This window comes from Mesoplodon mirus (assembly GCF_964341445.2).
Source record: "Mesoplodon mirus genome assembly, chromosome: 3".
Classification (NCBI taxonomy): domain Eukaryota; kingdom Metazoa; phylum Chordata; class Mammalia; order Artiodactyla; family Ziphiidae; genus Mesoplodon; species Mesoplodon mirus.
Window position 1 is genome coordinate 138,254,536 of NC_138978.1, and position 23,892 is coordinate 138,278,427.

The window sequence follows — 23,892 nt, forward strand, 5'->3', positions numbered from 1 at the left end:
TTTTGTTTTTGTTTTAGAGAAGCATCAACTAGTGAAAAACAGTGTGGGTTTGGGGGAATCATACTACCTGGGTTCAGATCCTGTTATTTCTTTTAATGAATTTTTATTGGCATATAGTTGCTTTACAGTGTTGTGTTAGTATCTGCTGTACAGCAAAGTGAATCGGCTATACATGTACATATATCTCCTTTTTTGGATTTTCTTCCCATTTAGGTCACCACACAGCAATGAGTAGAGTTCCTTGTGCTATACAGTATGTTCTCATTAGTTATCTATTTTATACATAGTATTAATAGTGTATATATGTCCAATGGAATATTACTCAGCCATAAAAAGAAACGAAACTGAGTTATTTGTAGTGAGGTGGATGGACCTAGAGACTCATACAGAGTGAAGTAAGTCAGAAGGAGAAAAACAAATACCATATGCTAACACATATATATGGAATCTAGAAAAAAAAATTTTTTAAAATGGTTCTGAAGAACCTAGGGGCAGGACAGGAATAAAGACACAGGCATAGAGAATGGACTTGAGGACATGGGGAGGGGGAAGGGTAAGCTGGGATGAAGTGAGAGAGTGGCATGGACATATATACACTACCAAGTGTAAAACAGATAGCTAGTGGGAAGCAGCCGCATAGCACAGGGACATCAGCTCGGTGCTTCGAGACCACCTAGAGGGGTGGGATAGGGAGGGTGGGAGGGAGATGCAAGAGGGAGGGGCTATGGGGATATATGTATACATACGGCTGATTCACTTTGTTGTACAGCAGAAACTAACACACCATTGTAAAGCAATTATACTCCAATAAAGATGTTAAAAAAAGTATTAAAAAAATAGTGTATATATGTCAATCCCAATCTCCCAATTCATCCCACCACCGCCCCTTCTCCCTTGGAACCATACATTTGTTCTCTACATCCGTGTCTCTATTTCTGCTTTGCACATAAGATCATCTATACCATTTTTCTAGATTCCACATATGTTAATATATATTTGTTTTTCTCTTTCTGACTTACTTCACTCTGTATGATAGTCCTGTTTTTATTTTTAACATCTTTATTGGAGTACAATTGCTTTACAATGTTGTGTTAGTTTCTGCTGTATGACAAAGTGAATTAGCTATACATATACATATATCCCCATATCCCCTCCCTCTTGCTTCTCCCTCCCACCCCTCTAGGTGGTCACGACGCACTGAGCTGATCTCCCTCTCAGAGACAACCTATAGGCGACTCAGGGGTCAAGCAGCAGATTGGACCACAAGACCTCTAAGTTGCTACCAAACTGGGGATCTGGACCCATTTCCTAGTTTTGCTTTGAAATACACCTGAAGAAATGAAAAGCAGGTGGTCGCCGACTTTCAGAGAATTGAAGTCTGTTTTCTTGCCAGTTATTTTTCTGCCACCATCAGTTCCCATAAACCCTATGAGGAGACATATGTCCTCCCTCATTCTTACAGATCCAGTTGGATTGGAGATGACGGAAGTGGTGGCACAAAGCCAGACACGTCTTAGCGCTCACTCCGCACTGTCACCAAATGGCCAGGCGTCAACCTTGAAGCACAATCTCTATGCTGGTTCCTGCAGAGACAAGAAGAAAGAAGAAAGAATAGGCAGAGCCTTTGGACTTCAGGACTTGTGATCCCATTTTTGTCCTCTGTAGCCGTTAGGACTTGGCAATACAGCCTGAGGCCAACAATACTGCCTGGCCTCAGTGGCTGAAACAAATGAGGGATTTAGGTTTTCACAGAAAAGTGTGAAGAGAGACCATGCAGAGCTGGGATGCAGCTTCAGGATATGACCTGAGAGCCAGGCTCCTTCTGCCCTTTGGCTCCACCATCACTTCTGTGTTGCAGGCAGGAAAAAGGGAAGAGCAAGAGGAAAAAGTGGTGTTCCTACCAGTTTCAAAGAGCTCTCCTAAGAGTCTGCCCCAAGGTTAGTGCTCTTTTCCCTGGCCACACCCTACCGCAAGGGGGACTGGGCACTTTGTCACCCAATAAAATCCAGGGTCCTCTTACTAGGGAAGTAGGAGGCGAGTACAGGGCAAACAACAGCAGTCTCTTCTACTTTCTCTCATGTCCCTCTGTCAGGATAGTGGAGATTGTACCCCGCTTTCTAAAGATGAGAAAGCTGAGAGGTGGCCAGGAGGACCTGCACAGAGCCACAGTGGGTTGGTGGTAATGTTGGTGTCAGCACCCAGCTCAGGGCTGGTTTTGAAAAATGATGAACACAAAAGGCAGAAATCCATGAGCATCTGTGGGCAAACAGCAGCTGTGAGCCCAGGGCCATCTCTGTGGGGAGTCAAACTGACAGATGAGAGGGGCTGCAGGGTGCAGTGAGAATGAGGGCTGCAGGACACAGGGCTCCATGTCATTCCCTGGGTTGGCAAGAGCTAGACAGCTTTGGCCTTGGCTCAGTTGGGAGAACAGATGGGCAGGAATTCGGCACAGCTTCCAAATCAGCCAAGCAGCAAAGACTGCCTTCTTTGCCCTTGTCAGCTGAGGCTACAGCTCCCACCAGTCCCAGCCAGCTGCAGAGGCCCAAGCCTGAAGACCATGACAACTTGGCCCGGACTGTGCCATGCCCCGCCCACTGTGGGGGCCAGGAGGACAAGCAAGTGCAGGTGTTCCGCCCAGCAGTGAGGGTGACACCTAGGTGGAGCTGCCCACCAGGTTCAGATTTCTCTGTGCAGGGCGAGCAAGCCTTGTAGCAATCCAATCTCAGCCCTGACTCCTTTGGCGCATAGGACTCTTAACTATTGAGACAGCCAGCCCGTTTGATTGAGGTCCAGACCTCTGTTCTTTCTCATGCTCTCACCTCCCTCCCACAGGAATGATGGCAACGTGGCCAGAGGTGAAAGGCAAATCCAGGAATTATACTGAGATGCAAGCAATGCAGAGAGAACTCCTTCCCACATCTGAAGAAAGGAGGGTCCTCACAGAAACAAGGCAATCGATGAGGGGATAGGAACGCGTGTTCAGCTCAGAAACAGGACATAAAATACATAGAATTTTATTGCAGCTCTGGCTAGAGCATATGGTATAAGAGGAAGAAATACAGGTCTTTAGAAAGAAATGCACTTTGTGCTGTCAGCTAGACGTGGTAGGTTCATTCTCTCTTTCTCCCTCCAAAGACTACATGAATTTTGGATTATCTGTGTATCTACTCCCAATTCACTGACTCTGGTATTAAAAGCAGACTGAAATTTGTTTAGAATTCTACTTAGCTAGAAAAGTTCTTTTTTTTTTGAATGAGACTGAAATTTGTTTAGAATTGTTTAGCTAGAAAAGCCAGAAAAGCTTTTTGTGAATGGTGCAAGGATGACTACCATGACTCCTTTAAAGAGAGAAGCTGGGAAAGAGATGGGAAGGAGAGGCCGGGCCGGCTGTGAGGGCCCCACCCCCAGGAGGATGCTCCCTGAAAGCAGCAGTCTGTGCAGTGCCCACCACACCCCTCCTCCGTGAGGCTCTGGCGCCCTGCAGCCACCTGCAGGTTACACGATGAGGCTCTTCCAATGAGTATAAAGAACCCCCAACCCTGCTCCCTTACCCCAGGACTTCTATAATCTTGAGACCCTAGACTCATCAAAGCTACACTCTGCAGCCTGAAGATCTGTCCACACAGCCAAGGGAAGGCTGGGCAGGAGGCAGCCAGCAGGCTCTCACACCACCTGCCTCCCCTCCTTCCTCAGTGGCTCCCACGAGGGCACAATCAGGGCTGGGAGGCTTCATGAGCCCCCCTTGGCCCTCTGGGATGTGAGGAGTCAGCAGGGATTCATACCCATCCTGCCGGGACCATCTGCACTCAATTATAAGCCCTTTGGAAGCCAGCAGAGGGCTGTTAAGCTGCCGCTGGTTCTCTATGATTAGCTAGTTCTTGTCTTTTGAATACTGCATATGGTGCAGCCAGCTGCAGAAAGCATTCATGACTCAAAGCTTTTTTCCCCTCAAAGAGAAAAGTGCTAAGTTGTTATTACTATGGGAAGAAAAAAAAAGTTTAAAACTCTTACTTTCTGGTTAAGTTCCTCTTCCTCCCTTAAAATTCTACCTCTTCCCAGGATTGGGACCATTCCTTTGTCTGTTTTCTACCAGCACTATATAGGTACTTGCTTGCTGAAGATGAGCCTTGCTAAGAAATATCAAGATTGTGTATAATTCCAGCTCAGGTGTTGTTATCCGTGGTCCAGTAGACCCTCTTCTCTCCCTTATTTTGTGTGAGAGACCTGACGTTAAGGCATGCTTTTGATGAAACCACTCCAAAAAGTCAACTCTTTGCAATCAACTCAGGAGCCAGCGCCACTGCTGAGGCTTACCTTCTTTCCCAGGTGCTGATCCAGGAACAGAAGCAATACTGCTTGGTTCGCACTTGAAACCCTCAGTGTTCTCTGTAGGCGAGAAGCAGTTAGCTGGCTACAAGCTAGCATTAAAATCAGTAGGGATGCTTAAAAAAAACATGTATTTCTGGGGCTATACATAGACTTGAAATCCAGGCTCACATGTGAGTGGAGGTCCAGAGAAGATGGAGATTTGAGAGTCTTGTGAATAGTGATAATGAAAGCCATGAATTAGCTACAATTCACAGGGAAAAGAATATGGAAATAGAAGATGGGGGTAATCAGAGTCCCTTCTTCCTCATATCTCTGAACTAGGCAAATAACTCGTTTCTTTTCTCATAATACACAGGCTCTATGGTAAACACAGCACAAATATGCCAATAACCACAGGGCACTCTATGGATAAGACAGTTCTTTGTAGAGTGGATACATGTATAACTGATTTGCTTTGCTGTACACCTGAAACTAATGCAACATTGTACATCAACTATACTCCATTTTAAAAATATATATTTAAGAAAATGTTCTTTGTACCATGAGTTTGGCTGGCTTAAGCCTATAAATTTGCAAAACTTTAGGAACCCATCTATATAAGGAATGAATAGTTCTACTCTCCATGTTGAGAGACAAATAAAAATGCCTATTTAACTATCTAGCAGGAAAAGTACCCCAAAAGTGATTTCACTTTTTTTTTTTTTTTTTTTTTTGCGGTATGCGGGCCTCTCACTGTTGTGGCCTCCCCCGTTGCGGAGCACAGGCTCCGGATGCGCAGGCCCAGCGGCCATGGCTCACGGGCCCAGCCGCTCCGCGGCATATGGGATCCTCCCAGACCGGGGCACGAACCCGTATCCCCTGCATCGGCAGGCGGACTCTCAACCACTGCGCCACCAGGGAGGCCCTTTTTTTTTTTTTTTTTTTTTTTTTTTGATGAGCAATTTTAAGCATGTCCAAGAGGAAGAAAATCTGTACCAATATGGGTTGTTCCACTGAGCCTAATGGGAGCCACATGTCTATCTGACAAGGGAGTTACAAGTTTGGAAAGGGAGAAAACAAAAGGAACCCTGTGTTGTTAGTCTGAAATTGGAGGTAAGGTGTAAATTCATGGTTTTCAATATATGGATACAGAAATAAATTTAGATGTCATGGGCACATAGGTATGTGTATACATATACACACATGCAGATATTCCCAAACTCTGACCACTGAGATGGCCTGGGACCAGTGGCTCCACAACAGTACTGGGTACACTTAGCACTCAAATCTTCGCTTTAAGGTAATTTTCCACTAAAGCAAGCAGGGCTGGAATAGGGAAAGTACAAGACAAACTTGGAATGTCTTATAGTGTCAGAAAATAAAGAAATGCCCAAGTTAAAGGGGGATGTGTCAAGACGACACAGGAGCCAGCTTGAAGGTGTTCCTGCTGGCCACATCTGAGACCATTTAAGCATCTAAAGGAATAACGATAATAACCAATTACAACCCACTGAATAAAAACTGAAGAATCCATACTTGTAATATTAATATAAATTAATAAAGGGGGAATGAGTGATTCTATAGTGGAAAAGTCTGGCAAGCACCACCTTAAACAAGTGGTCAGTTAGTGTCATAATGATGGGACGGGTGGAAATCATGCACCGCTTGAAGAGATGCAGCGAGGAAGACGCAGCATTGCTTCTATGCTGCTCCTGCCAAAGATGCATAAACTAAACCTAACCTAACCTAATCTGACAGGAAACACCATCCAAAGTAACTGGCCTGTAATCTTCTAAAGTGTCAACGTCCATTACTCAGCCATGAAAAGAAATGAAATTGAATTATTTGTAGTGAGGTGGATGGACATAGAGACTGTCATACATGAGTGAAGTAAGTCAGAGAAAAACAAATACCGTATGCTAATGCATATATATGGAATCAGAAAAAAAAAGGTTCTGAAGAACCTAGGGGCAGGCTAGGTAGACGGAGGCGTAGAGAATGGACTTGAGGACATGGGGAGGGGGAAGGATAAGCTGGGACGAAGTGAGAGAGTGCCATGGATTTATAATACACTACCAAGTGTAAAATAGATAGCTAGTGGGAAGCAGCCGCATAGCACAGGGAGATGAGCTCGGTGCCTTGTGACCACCTAGACAGGTGGGATAGGGAAGGTGGGAGGGAGACGCAAGAGGGAGGAGATACGGGGGTATATGTATAGCTGATTCACTTTGTTATAAAGCAGAAACACACCATTGTAAAGCAATTATACTCCAATAAAGATGTTTAAATTTTTTTTTTAATTTAAAAATTAAAAAAAAGGTCAAGAAAGCCAAGAAACAGCTGAGGTACCATTCAGAATAAAGGCCACTACAGAGATATGACAACTCAAAGCAGTATGTAACTCTGAACTGCATCCTTTTGCTATAAAGGTTATTATTGGGACATTTGGCAAAATCTGAATGGGGCCCAAGGATTAGTGGCAATTTCCTGATTTGACGGTGGTTTTGAGGTTACATAGAAAAATGTCCTTGTTTACATGAAATACATACTAAATTCAGGAGTGATTTTTAGGAGTGACAGGCCCAGCAACTTGGCAATTTATTTTCAGATGATTCAGGTTCTGAATTGGTAATTTTTCTGTCTGAGGAATAGTTCATTTTTTTTTTTTTTTTTTTTTTTTTTGGGCCACGCTGTGCAGCTTGCAGGATCTTTGTTCCCTGACCAGGAACTGAAACTGGGCCTCGGCAGTGAAAGCGCTGAGCCCAAACCACTGGACCGCCAGGGAACTCCCTAAAAATGTTTTTAAAAGTGTAACTTCTTTTCCTTTTTATGTTATATGACTTAAAAAATGACTATAGCAATGAAGACAGTGATGTTGACGATGAATTTGTGACATCAAGAATTTCATAAAATTATTTCTTGAAATAAGGTAGAAATTCATGTTATTTTATATAATGTGATTTTTAAGTATATATTTTCATTAAAACATTTAGGAGTTAAAAAAAGATCAGTGAACGAATGTGCTCTTCTAGGTTGAATTAAAATAGAATATTTAAGGTTTAAAAAAGTTTGGCTGGGGAAAAATAACAGTTTTGCAAAACCTTTGCGATCCAAAACTAAGATGATATTCAACAGCAAGAAGTATTCCAATTTCTCATAACCAGTTCTCACAAGCAAAGAAATGCATGCCTCACTTTAAGAAGGTGTCCAATAGAAACAGGCAAATCTGAAAGAGTTTACCAAGTGTAATAAATTAGAGGTGAAATCACAACAAAAGAATTTATGGCGTACAAAAAAATTCACAAGTAGAAGATTCCTTCTATCAACTTCTCAGAGTTCCATGAGCTCTCCCCTGACCTCTGAAAGATGGGTTTTACCAAAATCTGGTTTACACGGAACTTTTCAGGTATATATGGTCTGAAAAGAAAGAAGTATCTGCTAAGAACCTGCCTGGTGCTCCTTCCTTGTTGCAGCCCTTCTTTGTGTAAGTGATCAGAATCAGGTCCAAGAGACACAGAATCAAGCATGACATATCACACCAAACACCATTTCCTGTCCAACCAATTCTCATCTCTCTCCAGTAATGAAAAGGTGGACGTTCTTCTTGGACTGCAGCATCTGTGCAGCCCGCTCCACCCCGACCACAGCAGACAGCCTCTGGGCATCGTACTTGGAGTAGGGGACAGTGCAGGTCCAGGCAGCTTCCTCTCCTCTGGTGGCGGCTTGCAGCATGTTACAGACTTCACTGTAGAAGTGGGGATATGTTGGCAGTTCATAGAAAATTAGGTTCCTGATGCCTTTTATTGTGTATCTGTTAGAAGGAGAAAGAGAGGCTATGTCTACATGAGAAATTTTATGGAAAAGCCACCGAAGAGTTTTACAGGGACATAGTCACTCTCGCTGTTTCATGCAAGGAGAAAGACCATGGCACAAATAACACACAGACCAAAAGTTACTCAAATTTGAGCTGGAGGGGCTCATTTTTTGTGACAGTGTATTTGAATTCCTAATGTTTGGCTTAAGATAATGATAAAATGAATTTGCACTTCTTGAGCCTAATCTGAGCAGACTGAGGTAGGGTGGGGAAGAATAGTAGACAAGGATTAGAAATCTGTCGCAGAAAATTTGAAAAGCAGGCATTTCCAATTTAACATTATCCTAATTATAATCAGGCAAAACAGTGTTCTGTAATGGAGATGAGGTCAGACCAGACCCAGTACATAAAATAAACAGCATAAACTGTAAATGCACTCCCATTAGTCTTTTCTTGTCATTCTGTAGACATGTTAACTCCATGGCAGATGTCCCAAGTTCACCCATTTACAAAATCCTGCCCGAGGACCCATTAGGCATTATGGGAAGGCAATTAATTTCAACAGCTTCCTCGCTTCTTTCCCTGCTGCACAGGGCTGCATGGTGTGGGGGGGGTGCAGACCCTAGGGACGCGCCTTACGGTTCGGGTTGAGATCAATCATTCCCTCTTGGGCTCCATGACCAAAGATTTTATACGTTGACAAGTTTCTGATTTTTCCTGTTAAGACTCTCATACAGGGCTGATGTCAGACTCCCTCGGGAATTTTATTTTATTCATGGACGGTAAGTTTTCCTTGTCTTTTTATCCCTTGGCTCATCCTGATCTCTCTGGAGACCCTCCTCTCCCAAAATATAACTGCAGCCCATTACTTGGATCAGCTTTCCACATCCTCTTTCCATAAAGGAATTTTAATGGCTAATGATGTTGAAAAAACACAGTTCTGCCTCAGTAGTTATCAAAACAAACACAGAGTTCCATTTCTGCTTAGTATGTAGAAAACTCAAGAGAATACTGCTCCCGTGCTAACAAGAAAAAGATAATCTACAACAGTGTTCCTTTTCCTGAGCCTAGACAGCTGATGTCACAGGGCAACCAAGTGAACGGATTCAACGGTGCCCTGGTGTGTGTTTAACAACTGATTCTCAGTGGGGGAGGATAGGTGCTGATTTGAAGCATTTGCCAATTTCTGTGGTGTAAATACTCCATTTCAAGCTACCAGTGTCATGTTGCTGAACTTGGAACTGGGAAGAGATGTGCAACCATACCTTAAGAGCTGGTATGAGCCAGCTTCAGCCCATCACTGACTGAATTCCAAAGAGTGACAAGATGGTCTGAAGAAAGACAGGACATATGAACCACTTCACCTTTGGCAGAGCACAGTGGGGAAGAGGGCAGCTGCTAAGAAAGTGGGTAGGAAGAAAAAAGCTACACTTTTAACAAGTTCTTAAAGGGCAATTATGGGCTTGCATGACAGTTCAGAATCCCTGGGATTCCCGGACACTCCTTTACTTCACAGTCATGATGGCTTTTCCAAAGGTCTCCACTGGGAGCCCTGGAAAGGCTGGACGCAAGGCAGAAGACCTGAGAGACCCCGATGGTGGTGCAGACATGAAAACTCACTCTCTTCCCAGAGCCATGTTGTATATGAAGCTAAAGCCTGAAGCCAGTGAGGGGGCAAAGGTCAACTGCCAGGGTGGAGTCAGAAGCAGCAAAACTGTGTGCCCTAAGGGAGGAGCATTAACCCCTCACCCCATCCCTCCCCACCACAGGACTTACATCCAGTCAAAAGAGCAGTCTGGGGAAAGGGGAAAGGGCATGAAGACTGGGGAAAGGGCATGAAGCCTGTTCAGCCCAAGATCCTGCACTGATGTAAGCAGATGTTTGCCACCACTGCAGAGATGCAGGGAACTCTTCCCCACCAAGACCCCTCGTAGAACAAGGCAGAGGCTGGCCACCATGGAGGGTGGTGCAGGAGCCCTGAGAAAGCGCCAGCTCCAAAGCCCAGGATGGACAGAACCTGCCTGCATCTGAGCTGGACCAGGAGGAGAACAACTGCCCCACTTCAAGCCTTAGGGGAGGAGCGAGCAGGAGCAGCCTGCTGCTGGGGGAGGGGCCGGAGCGTGGGAGAGGCTCTCCCTCGGCACAGGGGTGCAGGGCATGGTGAAAGCTGAGAGGGGAGCAGGACACTGAGACAAGGCCCTCCAGCACTGGGCCCCACAGTGGGCCACTGTCTGCTGGAGGAACTGGCAGTTTGTGGTAAATAGAAGGCAACGACGGTAACAACCAAATCCTAACTAGATTCACAACTGCCACGCTAGTGGCCTGACAGAAGAGGCGTCCAGGCCAGCTACTTACTCAGGCACTACGTTCAACTGACAATTACAAAAAACACAGAAAAGCAAGAAAAAGACATTAAAACCATGAGGTATCATTTTGACTATCAAGTCACTGGAAAAAAGGAGAATTTACAGAAATATTTACAGAATTTACAGAAATAGGCTAATGGAGTATAAATTATTGTGAGTGTGTATTTCACCGGGGAGGGGAGAAGATGGGAGTGGCAACACACAGCAAATTTTAAACTGGGTACAGCTTTTGAACAAATAAGTTTCCCTTTCCAAATTTATCCTGAGGAAATGCCTAGGCAACTATGCCATCAACTACGCATATGGATGCTCTTGGCATTATTGTATATAATAACAGAAAACAACAAATCAATATGCCCATTAAAAGGAAACTGGGTTAATTATATACCCATACAATGTAACACTATGCAACCATTAAAAAGGATGCTATACACACCTTAAAGATTACTTATAATTACACAGAAAAGGTATTTTTACGATGTAAAGATTTAGCAGACCTACCTTGACCAAGTGATTACATTTAGTATCACCAAAAATGGGACAAACTGACACCCTGGGCCTCTTGAGGAGATGCAGGGGGAAGTACACAATATCCTCTATGTAGAATTCTTACTAAAATTATGTTTAAATCTTTGGTCCCCGAACTCTAATGCTCACTGAATCACCTATTTGTTTTTTAAAAATACCTGTAATTGGTCCCCATCCCCAAACACCATGATTTAATTGATACTGGGGTATGACCAGGGCATTCAGATTTTTAAAAGCTCCCCAAGGGGATTCTAATATGTAGCAAAGTTTGGGAACACTGATCTAAATAATAAGAAAACAGCCAAATCCAGATGTGGGACATTCTACAGGAAACTGGACTGGACTCTTCAAAACATATCAGTATCACAGCAAGAAACAAAGGCAGAGAATTATTCTAGATCAGGGTTTCTTAACCCTGGCACTACTGCCATTTTAAGCCAGGTAATTCTTTGGTGTAAGGGCTGTCCTGTGCACTGTAGGACGTCTAGCAGCACCCAGGCCTTGACCCGCTTGAACCACTAGACCACTAGAGTAACCCTCCAACTGTACCAACCAAAAATGTCTCCAGATATTTCCAAATGTCCCTTGGGGAGCAAAACTGCTCCTGCTTGAGAACTGCTAAAATAGACTAAAGAAACATGTCACGCAAATGCAACGTAGGATTCTTAACTAAATCCTGGATTGGAGCGGGGGGTGGGTGGTGAGAAGCAGCTGTAATAGTCATTTTGGGAACAACTAGGAAAATTTGCATACAGACTAAATATTAGATGGTATTACTGCAGTAATGTCAAGTGGTATGTTAATGGTGTTGTGGTTAGATAAAAGAATGTTGTTTTTAAGCTCTACAGGCTGAAAGATTTAGGAGTTAAGTGTCACGAAGCCTCCCATAATTTACTCTCAAATGGTTCAGGAAGAAAAAATAAGAGATGTGAGTGGAAAGAGAGAAGGAGAGACAGAGAATGTGGGTGCATGAGAATGTGGCAAAATGCTAACAGCTGGTGAAGCCTAAGTGGAAGGAGTTAGAGATGTTCACTGGGATAGTCTTACAATGTCTTTTGAAATGAAATCTTCCCAAATAAAAAGTTGGAGCGGGGGCAGGATATAGTAGAACTATATATATATTAACTTAAAAATACATCCATAACATACAAGTATATACCAAAATGCTAACTTATTTAAGCTTTTTTTCAATAAGCACATAAAACATTCAAGATAAAAGAAAGAAAAATCCAAATGTGTACACTGTGATCCCAATGTTGGCGTCCTTTTTAAAATGCCTGTGTCTGTGTGTGTGTGCACGTGCACATGTTTTTTACATCAAAGAGACAGGAAAGAAATACACCAAAATGGGTATTTATATCAGTAAGATGATAGGTGATCCCATTTTTTTAACCTAGATTTTCTAGGTTCTCTACAATAATTGTGTAATACTCTTATAATGAGAGTATTTTTAAAGCAAAATAAAACAACAAAACCAATTCCAATAGGTATTATATTTAAAACCCAAGAAAATCTCTCTTAGGACCAATTCGTGCACAGTAGAGACTAGGCATCTCCTGGAAATAAGAGCACGTGACCAGAACCTCTTCAGAGGGGCAGTTAGTAACAATTCCCATGGTCTTCTGCACCTCTTCCCCTGCCTTCCTCCTCTCCTGTATGTGCTTTGGGTCTTCGGTGACCCCTACAAATATGGCGTAACACTGTGACAGGACCCAAAACTAAGGACATTCCCGATGTCTATGTTACCTGACAACTGTTAAAGATAAATGAGGCAACCACAACTGACTTGCAAGGCTGGCTCCTGCATACAGTCTATAAAGACGAGGTCTGTTACTTCTATAACTGGGGTTCTCCCTGGGGCAGGGAGCACTCAGAAACACCCCACTAGCGTTTCCCACCTCCAGAAATCCTACCTCCAGAGTTTCTGATTGCCCCCTGCTTAAGAATCCTTCCTGTGCTAACCCACTGATAATGCTCAGAGAAAGAACTGTGAACTGTCCTCCCCTCAGGAGGGCCATCATGACCAAATGCCCATCCCATCCTAAGATTCTACTGGTTTCATCTCCCCAAAGAAAACAAATCCTCAGGATGAAAGTTTTTTGCTAGCTCACAAATGAACTGCAATATGTCTAACACGGCCTACTTCCATAGAGAATATAAATACAGAATTTTAAAGCTGGATACTAAAGTGTAAAATACATGTACTTTTCCCAAGGTCAAATGAAAAAATCAAATCACAAAGACACTGCAGATCAAAATACCCATCATCACCTTGGTGACCTCTCAAGCAAAAAAATCTATAGCTGGGAACCTTGAGATAATTGGCAGTTGCAGATTATCTCCATTCAACTTAAACACCCACTAACCTGGTCCAGGGTACAAAGCTAATGGCACGTGTTCGGTTTGTCTTTATAGTGACTTTGGGGACAAAACAGTTTGGTCAATAAATGAACAGTGTAAGACAGAAGACTGTCCTGCCTACTTAAGAGAAAGGGCTCCTTTGACATCATGCCCTCTCCTTGAAAAGCTGCTACTTGAGAGCAGTCCTCATCCCAGCTTAGCTCACTCTTGCTACAGACAATCACGCTGGGAAGTTTTCCAATCCATCCACTTCATTTAAAGGACTTGCATTGATGTATCAAGCTTTTGGAAAACTAAGGGCTCTTTAGACCTGCTGAGTGCAAACTCCCCCAAAATACCATTTCCAACATGAATGAAAACAACAACTCACTGGAACAAAGCAAATAATGATGCCAGCAAGAAGCAAACCCTGAAGCCCTTAAATAGTCACCTCTAAGCCCCTCACCTTTTGCTTCTCCTAAACTTCAAGGAGCCCCTTAGTCCTGGTTCTCCTTGGTGCAGAAGTGTGTGTGCACTGCCTCAGGACAAATGAGAGCTTTCTGAACACTGACCCTGTACTCAACTTCCATCTCCACAGACCACACAGTCCCCAGGTGTTTCATCTGTGCTTCTACGACAGGTTCCTCCCTTTCCTGTATTCAGTTGAGAGCTGCTCAACTCTGTAATATCCTTCTTGAGGGGTATACCCACAGCTACAGGAGGTACCCTAAGTATGGACCCACTCCAGATCTGTATACAGGTTATGCTGTAGTCACTCATTCGTTTCTACCACCTTTTCCAACAATGCCCATTTTGAAAGAAAACCAACCAACCAATCAAGAAAAGTCTGTCCAGCCCCCCAGACTCTGGCTTGTCTGCAGGAGGTGAAGCAAGGGAGGACCTTATAACACAGCAAAGCCCACCATGCACTTGGAAGCAGACCCTCCAGAGAGGACACTTGAAACCTGGCCCTACTTTACCTTTTGTAGAAATGGAAGTGCTCTGTGAGGAGCAGGAACTGCTTCTCTCCTTGAAGGAAGAAGTGTCTGGCCCTGGAGACACCAGACTTCTGGGTGTACTCGCAGATATGAGTGAAGTTCAGTTCCTCCTCCTTGAAGTAATTTCGGAGACGCACAAAGTCAAAGTAGGAGGGGACATAGATAAGCGTGTGAGACGTGACTGCATCACGATACTGAGGCAAAATCTTGTTGACGAAAAAGTTAAACCTGATTTGGAAAGGCAAAGGGCAGAGAGTCAGTGGTCTAGAGGTGAGCCATAGTGTCACTGCCAACTGCATGACCCTGGGCAAGTCACAATCTCCTTCTACCTCCCCTAAGAGGCCAATTTGGCCTACCTCATTGCAAAGAGATTATATAGGGATAAAACTTGTTAAGCGCATCAAAAAGTAAGTGCCAACACTATTCATCATAAAGGATAGATGTGATGCTGGTATATCCCAGAGAATTATTCTAGGAAGTACGTAACTGTATCATTCATTCATTCATTCAGTTGTCAATCAGTCAGTCAACAAATAATTACTGAACACCTACCATGTGTTAAGCACCATTCTGCTACCATGGGTCCCCTGACTAAACACAATGAGAAGACGGGGAAATTACATAGAGAATTAGAAAAACAGTTCTTGCCCTGAAGGGCTTAGAATTAAGTTGTTGACATGAGGCATTAAAAAATTAATGTAATTTAAAAATGCCACAGTCTAGGGGAAAGTACCCTTGATTTACTAACCCTGACACTATTGGAACTAGGACAACACACCATTTCTCTGGCCTTCAGTGTCCTCCTCTGTCAATGGCATGATTGGATTCAATTATCTCATTTCATTTCGTAAATGGTAACTAAGAAAGCCAACGTGGAATACAATTCTAAATTTGAATGCCCAAGTAAAATCCCTCTCTGTGACCCCCAGGGATCCAATGTACCTGGCATCAATCACTGAAGCTAGGTTTTCAGGTTCCATCCTCTGGAAGACATGTGGGAGCTGCACCAGGACATGACTGATGCAGCCTGTCATCGGGACGTTCCTCACAGCCACCTGCCAGGAGTCAGTGAGAACATTAGGAAGTGAGCTATCCCCATTGTTGACCAAATGCTGTCCTCTCCTTCTGCCTCATGACCCAAACAATACACAATACTTCATGAAAATTCAGAGAAAGAAGGAGAGAACCCACCTGGCCTTGCACATTGACGCAGTACTTGTTGAACACAGAGTTGATCTGGGCATCCTGCAGGGCCCCAAACAGCAGCGTCTGACGATAGTACTTGGACCAATTATTGAGGTTCCACATGCGCACTCGAGAAAAGTCCACCCCATGTGAGTCCAAGGGCAGTAGGTTCATGTGGTTCATCAAATGCTTTGAGCAGAAGTAATACTCCATTAATACTTATTGAACACTTACCTGTTGGGCGTTGCTAACCTTTCTATAAGCCCATCATCTTATTTAACCCCATGAAGTAGATACTATCATCTCCCAAATTACAACAAGAAAACAGGCTCAGATGGGTGAGTGACTTGCCCATAGTCAAGCGAACAAGAAGAAAAGCTCAAACTGGCCACCTTGTGGATCTCTCAAAAAGGATCAAGATGCTACCTATACAGAATATTTCTTTTAAAGGAAATTCTGAAATGCCACTCTGGTCACTCTATAAGCAACTCAGTTCCAGACTTGGACAAGAAGGGAAATGACACGGAAAACAGAGCTGCTGTCCTTCCATGACTTGGCTCCCAAAACGTTAGAAAATTCCCGGAGTGACTACATGTGCCTTTTGCTCAAAATAAAGATGACTCAACCATCGACATGCCTGTTCTATTTTAATCATATTTTTACCTTGTAATGTATATTGAAGGGTCACAAGTACTATAAGTTTATTCCCTACTTTATAAATAAGTACTCCCCTTTATCTGTCCCAAACTTACTCCAAGTCCTGGGGTTGTAGAAAAGGTAAATTCTCACATGCCTTATAAAAATAAACCTATAGTTCTGTGATGAGGATTGTTCCAAAGCACAATCCTAAACCCCAAAACATTGCAGAGTATGTTGAGAGGGAGAAAAAAAATTATAGTACAAATTACAGTAGGGGGACAAAAACATCTTACGTTTCTCTGTAAAACATCACAAATTAAGAAATCATGAGCAATGTTTTCCCATCTCCACTGAAGACCAAACAAAAGAGAACGAGCATAAATAGGAGGAACTATTTTAGATAAAAACATTCCTGGTGAGGAGGGATTTCAATCAATCAGCCAACCAACCAACCAACCAACCAACCAACCAACCAACCACACTAAACTGGTCTATTACTAGAAGCAACTTTTAAGGGGAAGAAATCTTTTCTGGAGATTTGAAAATGTTGACAAGAATTTTTATCTTTCTGGATACTTTACTGACCAACTTGTGGGTAGAAGAGGGGACAACATTTCCCGTTTTCAAATTGGAAAATGTGGAATATTTCCATTTCCAAGCTGAGTTTTAATCTGGACTTTAATAACCATTTCAGACTCAAACCACTGAGCTTCTTGTCTCTAAATGTTAATGACCAGCATTACCAAGACATGCTCCCAGTTCTGCATCAGGTAAATGTCAGCTTGATCAATGATGAGAAGCTTAATACAAGACAGAAAGTCAAAATCTCTCTTCTTCTCTCCTTCTCCACCAATGATGGTCCTCAAGCCCAGAGGGGAGGCAATGAGGATGTCTGATGAATAGAAGGGGGCATAAAGTCGGATGCTTCTCTGCAGTATTGCCACCCCTATACACAAAACAGCCAAGCACACATCAGTTCATGAGTCACCACCAAGCCATTAGCTTCCACCCTCTCCAACTGCAGCCTCCCCTTGTACCTTCCACATCTTCCCCTTTGCATGTAATTGTGCTCCAACTGCTTTAATTATTAAAATCATCATCGTCATCCCTCCTTTGCATCTACGGTCCCTTCTAGCTCCCACCCTCTTCTTTTCCTTCACTGGCAAACCTTCCAAAAAATTATCTCTACTTTAAAATCTCCCACTCACTTCTTAATGTACTGCAATCTGCCTCTGAGTCTCAGGACACCACTGAAATGACTCTTGCCAAGGTCACCAACAGCTCTCAGTTACCAATTCAATGGCACTTTAGTGTTTCTTGTCACGAATGCATAAGCACACCCTCCTTGAAATGTTCTTTTCCTTACTGGTGGTTTCTGTCACTTTAACACTTACTTCTATTACTGACCTGGTCCTTATCTATTTTTCCATATTCAAAGAGCTCTTCAACAAATCCCTGGATTCACCCACAAGTTCTCTTTCACTCTACATAAAGCTTTGGATAAATATATTCACTAATTATGGCTTTAACATTATCATCACAAAAATTTATATTTCCTGCCCACATCTCTTTCCTAAGCAACAAGTAGCAGTCTTTAAAGAGCCCAGATCATATGTGAAGGAGATTCACTTGCTAATCTTAAAGCATCTACCAGAGGGGCAGAAGTTGGCTGGGACTCTCTCTGGGGACAGAATGCTGGCAGATGCCATTTTTACAAATTCCCTCTACCTTGATGGCACTGGTGGGTGCCACTTTTTTGCACTCTCACTCTTAAGTTGCTAACAGTGGTGGTGGGTGAGTACCCCCTACCCCACGGCCCTGCACTGCCTGTGTGCAGCACTGACAAACATGGACAACGAGCAGCCACGCCTACCCCATCTCATGCCACTCGCGGGACACGACCTGAGGCAACAATCACATGTAGCCCACACAGGGGACACTCCTTGAGCACCAGGCTCAGGCAGATGGGGGTGGGACTGCATTTCTAGACTCCATGGGAGTGAAACAAACAGAGAGAGTTTATAAGATGACCAAGAACTAGGAAAAAGTTAAAAATACAGTTCATCTCCCACACAGGGCCACTCCTTCAAGACGGGGCAGTAACTGTTTTGCATAATACACAGAAACAAAGACGGAGAGTCAAGCAAAATGAGGAAGCAGAGGAACATGTTCCAAATGAAGGAACAAGATAAAACCCCAGAAAAAATATTTAATGAAACAGATGCAAGTGATTTATCCAATAAAGAATTCAAAGTCATAGTCCTAAAGATGCTCACCAAACTTGGGAGATGAATGAACGAACACAGTGAGAAACTCAAGAAAGAGACAGAATATAAGAAAGTTCTAAACAGAGCTCACACAGCTGAAGATTATAATAATTGAACTGAAAAATACACTAGAGGGAATCAACAGCAGACTAGATGGTAGAAAAGAACAGATCAGTGACCTGGCAGACAAGGTAGCAGAAATCACCCCAACAGAACAGCAAAGAGAAAAAATATTTTTAAAATATGAGGACAGTTTAAGGGAACTGTGGGACAACATCAAGTGTACTATCATCGGTGTTAAGGGGTCGCAGAAGAAGAGAGAGAAAGGGGCACTAACACCCACATTATAGGGGTCCCAGAAGGAGGACAGAGAAAGAAAGGGGCAGAAAACTTATCTGAAGAAATAATGGCTAAAAATGTCCCTAACCTGGTGAAGGAAACAGACATTCAGGTCCAGCAAGAACCAAGAGTCCCAAACAAAATGAGCCCAAGGAGATTCATACCAAGACACATTATAATTAATATGTTAAAAGTCAAAGGTAAAGAGGGAATCTTAAGCAGCAAGAGAAAAACAACTAATTACAGACAAGGGAATCCCCATAAGAATATCAGCTGATTTTTCATCAGAAACTTTGTGGTCCAGAAGGAGATGGCATGATATGTTCAAATATGCTGAAAGGAAAAAACTTCCAACAAAGAAGGAAGGAAATAATAGAAGTCAGATGAGAAATACTGAATAGATGAAATGGAGACAAAAAAAAAAAGATCAATGAAACTAAGAGCTGGTTCTGTGAAAAGATAAACAAAATTAACAAACCTTTAGTCAGACTCAATAAGAAAAAAAGAGAAGGGGCCCAAATCAGAAATGAAAGAGAAGCTATAACTGACACTACAGAAATACAAAGTATCGTAAGAGACTACTACGAACAATTATACACCAACAAGTCAGATAACCTAGAAGAAATACATAAATTCCTAGAAACACACAATCTTCTAAAACTGAATCATGAAGAAAAAATGTGAATAGATCAATTACTAGTAATGTGATTGAATCAGTAATCAAAAAGCTCCCCAAAAACAAAAGACCAGGACCAGAGAGCTTCATGGTAAATTCTATGAAGTACTTAAAGAAGATTTAATACCTATCCTTCTCAAACATATTTCAAAAAACTGAAGAGGCGGAAACACTTCCAAACTCATTTTATGAGGCCAGCATAACCCTGATACTGAAACACCACAAAAAAAGAAATGTACAGGCTACTATGCCTGATAAACACAGATGCAAAAATCCTTGACAAATTATTAGCAAACTGAATCCAACAATACATTAAAAGGACCATACACTATAATCAAGTAGAATTTATTCCAGGGATGCAAGGATGGGTTGACAAAGTGGGTATAGAGGGAACGTATCTCAACATAACAAAGGCATATACGATAAACCAACAGCTAACATCATATTCAGTGGTGAAAAGCTGAAAGCATTTCCTCTAAAATCAGGAACAAGACAAGGATGCACACTTCTGCCACTTTTATTCAACATAGTATTGGAAATCCTAGCCACAGCAACTAGGCAAGAAAAAGAAATAAAAGATACCCAAATTGGAAAGGAGGAAGTAAAACTGACTATTTGCAGATGACATGATACTTTATGGAGAAAACCCTAAAGACTCCACCAAAAAACTGTCAGAACTAATAAATAAATTTAGTAATGTTGCAGGATACAAAATTAACAAAAATCTGTTGTGTTTATATACATTAATAATGAACTATTAGAAAGAGAAATTAAGAAAACAATCCATTTACAATAGCATCAAAAAGAATAAACTACCTAGAAAAAAATCTAACCAAGAAGGTAAAAAACTTGTACTTGGAAAACTACAAGGTATTGATGAAAGAAATTAAAGATGACAGAAACATGAAAAAATACACCATGCTCATAGATGGGAAGACTTAGTACTGTTAAAATGTCCATACTGGACACCAAGGGGGGAAAGTGGGGGTGGGGGTGGGGGTGTGATGAATTGGGAGATTGGGACTGACATGTATATACTAATATGTATTAAATGGATAACTAATAAGAACCTGCTGTATAAAGAAATAAATAAAATTCAAAAACAAAGTCCATACTACCCAAAGAAATCGACAGATTTAATGCAATCCTTATCAAAGTACCCATGACATTTTTCATAAAACTAGAGTAATCCTAAAATTTGTACAGAGTTGCAAAGGATCCTGAATAGCCAAACTGATTATGAGAAAGAAGAACAAAGCTGAAGGTATAACACTCCCTGATTTTAAACTACACTACAAGTCTACAGTAATCAAAATTGTACGGTAATAGCACAAAAACAGACACAGATCAACAGAACAGAGAGCCCAGAAATAAATCCATATTTATATGGTCACAATCTATGACAAAGGAGACAAGAATATACAATGCAGAAAAGACAGTCTCATCAACAAATGGTGATGGGAAAACTAGACAGCTACATGCAAAAGAATGAAACTGGACCACTAGCTTACACCATCTACAAAAATCAACTCAAAATGGATTAAAGACTTCAACATAAGACCTGAAAACCACAGAACTCCCAGAAGAAAACATAGGCAGTAACTTCCCTGACAACAGTCTTAGCAATATTTTTTTGGATCTGACTCCACAGGCAAGGGCAATGAAACCAAAAATAAACAAATGGGACTACATCAAACTAAAAAGCTTGTGCACAGCGATGGAAACCATCAATGAAACAAAAAGGCAATCTACTGAATGGGAGAGGATATTTGCAAATCTAGTAAGGGGTTAAGATCCAAGATATATAAAGAACTCATGTAACTCATTATCAAAAAACCCCAAACGGGGCTTCCCTGGTGGCACAGTGGTTGAGAGTCCGCCTGCCGATGCAGGGGATATGGGTTCGTGCCCTGGTCCGGGAAGATCCCACGTGCCACGGAGCGGCTAGGCCCGTGAGCCATGGCCGCTGAGCCTGCGCGTCCGGAGCCTGCGCTCCGCAATGGGAGAGGCCAAAACAGTGAGAGGCCCGCGTACTGCAAAAAAAAAAAAAAAAAAAAAAAAAACCGCAAAAAAAACCCCCCAAACAATCCAATTAAAAAATAGCAGAGGGGGCTTCCCTGGTGGCGCAGTGGTTGAGAATCCACCTGCCGATGCAGGAGACACGGGGTCGTGCCCCGGTCCGGGGGGATCCCACATGCCGTGGAGTGGCTGGGCACATGAGCCATGGCCGCTGAGCCTGCGCGTCCGGAGCCTGTGCTCCGCAACGGGAGAGGCCACAACAGTGAGAGGCCCGCGTACAGCAAAAAAAAAAAAAAGCAGAGGACCTGAATAAACATTTTTCCAAAGAAGTCGTACTGATAGCCAACAGTCAAATGTAGAGATGCTCAACATCACTCATCAGGAAAATGCAAATCAAAATCACAATGAGAAATCAAAACTACAATGAGGTACCATCTCACACTGGTCAGAATGGCCATCATTAAAATGTCTACAAATAACAAATGCTGGAGAGGGTGTGGAGAGAAGGGAACCCTCCTACGCTGTTGGTGGGAATGTAAGTTGGTGCAGTCACTATGGAAAACAGTATGGAGTTTCCTTGGAAAACTAAAAATATAATTACCATATGATCCAGCAATCCCACTCCTGGGCATATATCTGGACAAAACTATAATTCAAAAAGATACATGCACCCCTATGTTCACAGCAGCACTATTCACAATAGCCAAGACATGGAAACAACCTAAATGTCCATTGACAGATGAATGGATAAAGATGTGATACATATATACAATGGAATACTACTCAGTCATAAACATGAACAAAATAATGCCATTTGGCAGCAACATGGATGCAACTACAGATTATCATACTAAGAGGAGTCTGTCAAAGAGAAAGACAAATACCATATGATATCACGTATATATGAAATCTAAAATATGGCACAAATGAACCTACCTACAAAACAGAAACAGACTCACAGACCTGTGGTTGCCAAGGTCAGGGGTGGGGAAAGGGATGGACTGAGAGTCAAAGGTAATAGTTGATGCAAACTATTACCTTTAGAATGGGTAAACAACAAGGTCCTACTGTATAGCACAGGGAACTATATCCAATCTCCTGGGATATGCCATAATGCAAAAGAATATAAAAAAGGATGTATATATGTGTATAACTGAGTCACTGCCGTACAGCAGAAATGAGCACAACATTGTAAATCAACTATACCTACTCCAATTAAAAAAAAAAAAAGAAGAATGTATCAGGTGGCTAGTAAGTGCTGTGATCAAAATGAAATAATATAAAATGATAGGCTGTGATTTTGGAGTTATAAATTCTTACAGCCACCATGTATTATAAGTTGCTATTAACCAAAGCACAGAGAGAAAAAAAACCACAATGAGATATCACCTCAAACCTGTCAGAATAGGTCTTATCCAAAAGACAAGAAATAACAAATGCTGGCAAAGATGTGGAGAAAAGGGAACCCTTGTGCATTGTTAGTGGAAATGTAAATTGGTGTGGCCACTATGGAAAACAGTATGGATGTTCTTCAAAAATTAAAAATAGAATCACCATACAATTGAGCAACTCAACTTCTGGGTGTTTATCCAAAGAAAAAAACCCACTAATTCAAAAAGATATATGCACTCCTACGTTCAATGCAACATTTATAATAGCCAAAATATGGAATATGGAAGCAGCCTAAGTGTCCACAGATGACAAATGGATAAAGATGCGGTGTGTACACACACACACACACACACACACACACACACACACACACACACAATGGAATATTACTCAGCCATAGATGAATGAAATCTTGCCATCTGCGACAACAAGGATAGACCTTGAGGGTATCACAGTAAGTGAAATAAGTCAGACAAAGACAAATATCAACAGCATGTGACTTCACTTATATGTGGAATCTAAAAAACAAAAAACCAGACGGATAGATACAGAGAACAGACTGGTGGTTGCCAGCAGGGAGGGCGGGGTTGGAGGGTGGGCAAAATGGATGGGGGAGATCAGGAGGTATAAAACTTCCAGTTATAAAGTGAACAGGTCACAGGGATCCAATGTATGCCATGGGGAATATAGTCAATAATATTGCATTAACTTTGTATGGTGACAAACGGTAACTTTACTTATTGTTGTGATAAGTTTGTAAGGTATATAGACATTGAATCACTATGTTGTACACCTGAAACTAATATGTCAATTATATATCAATTAAACAAAAGACTGATTTATCAGCTCCTTGTTGGCCGCCTGCATATGTTTAAAACTAACTGTAAGCTCTAATCCCCTTGCACTGCACACTCCGGCCATGCTAAAGCCTCTGAATCCTAAGTCATGCCGGTTTATTCACCCTGATGCCTCCACACTTGCCATTTCCTGTCTGAAACTTTTTCTTCCACTCTCATCGCTC

At 42.2% G+C, this 23,892-nt stretch overlaps 1 protein-coding gene across 1 annotated transcript; it reads right to left on the minus strand.

Annotated features, from left to right (window-relative positions):
• Window positions 1–5,065: 5,065 nt before the first annotated feature.
• On the minus strand, window positions 5,066–21,489 carry LOC309800701 (U3 small nucleolar RNA-associated protein 25 homolog). The gene is made up of 5 exons (XM_082615008.1): window positions 16,922–21,489; window positions 15,546–15,728; window positions 15,297–15,409; window positions 14,337–14,582; window positions 5,066–8,119 (listed from the first exon to the last, which is right to left on the minus strand). The coding sequence occupies exons 1-5, from the start codon at window positions 16,943–16,945 to the stop codon at window positions 7,876–7,878; spliced, it is 810 nt and encodes a 269-aa protein (XP_082471134.1). The 5' UTR covers window positions 16,946–21,489; the 3' UTR covers window positions 5,066–7,875.
• Between the last annotated feature and the right edge of the window lie 2,403 nt (window positions 21,490–23,892).

What these genes read in the sequence shown, in the direction of transcription:
- LOC309800701 (XM_082615008.1), bottom strand. Translation starts at nt 16,945, where the DNA reads ATGCAGAACTGGGAGCATGTCTTG. An exon ending in AGAACTGGGAGCATGTCTTG is followed by an intron (nt 15,729 to 16,921) that starts GTAATGCTGGTC and finishes TTCTGCTCAAAG; the next exon opens with CATTTGATGAACCACATGAA. An exon ending in CACTTCCATTTCTACAAAAG is followed by an intron (nt 8,120 to 14,336) that starts GTAAAGTAGGGC and finishes TCCTTCTAACAG; the next exon opens with ATACACAATAAAAGGCATCA.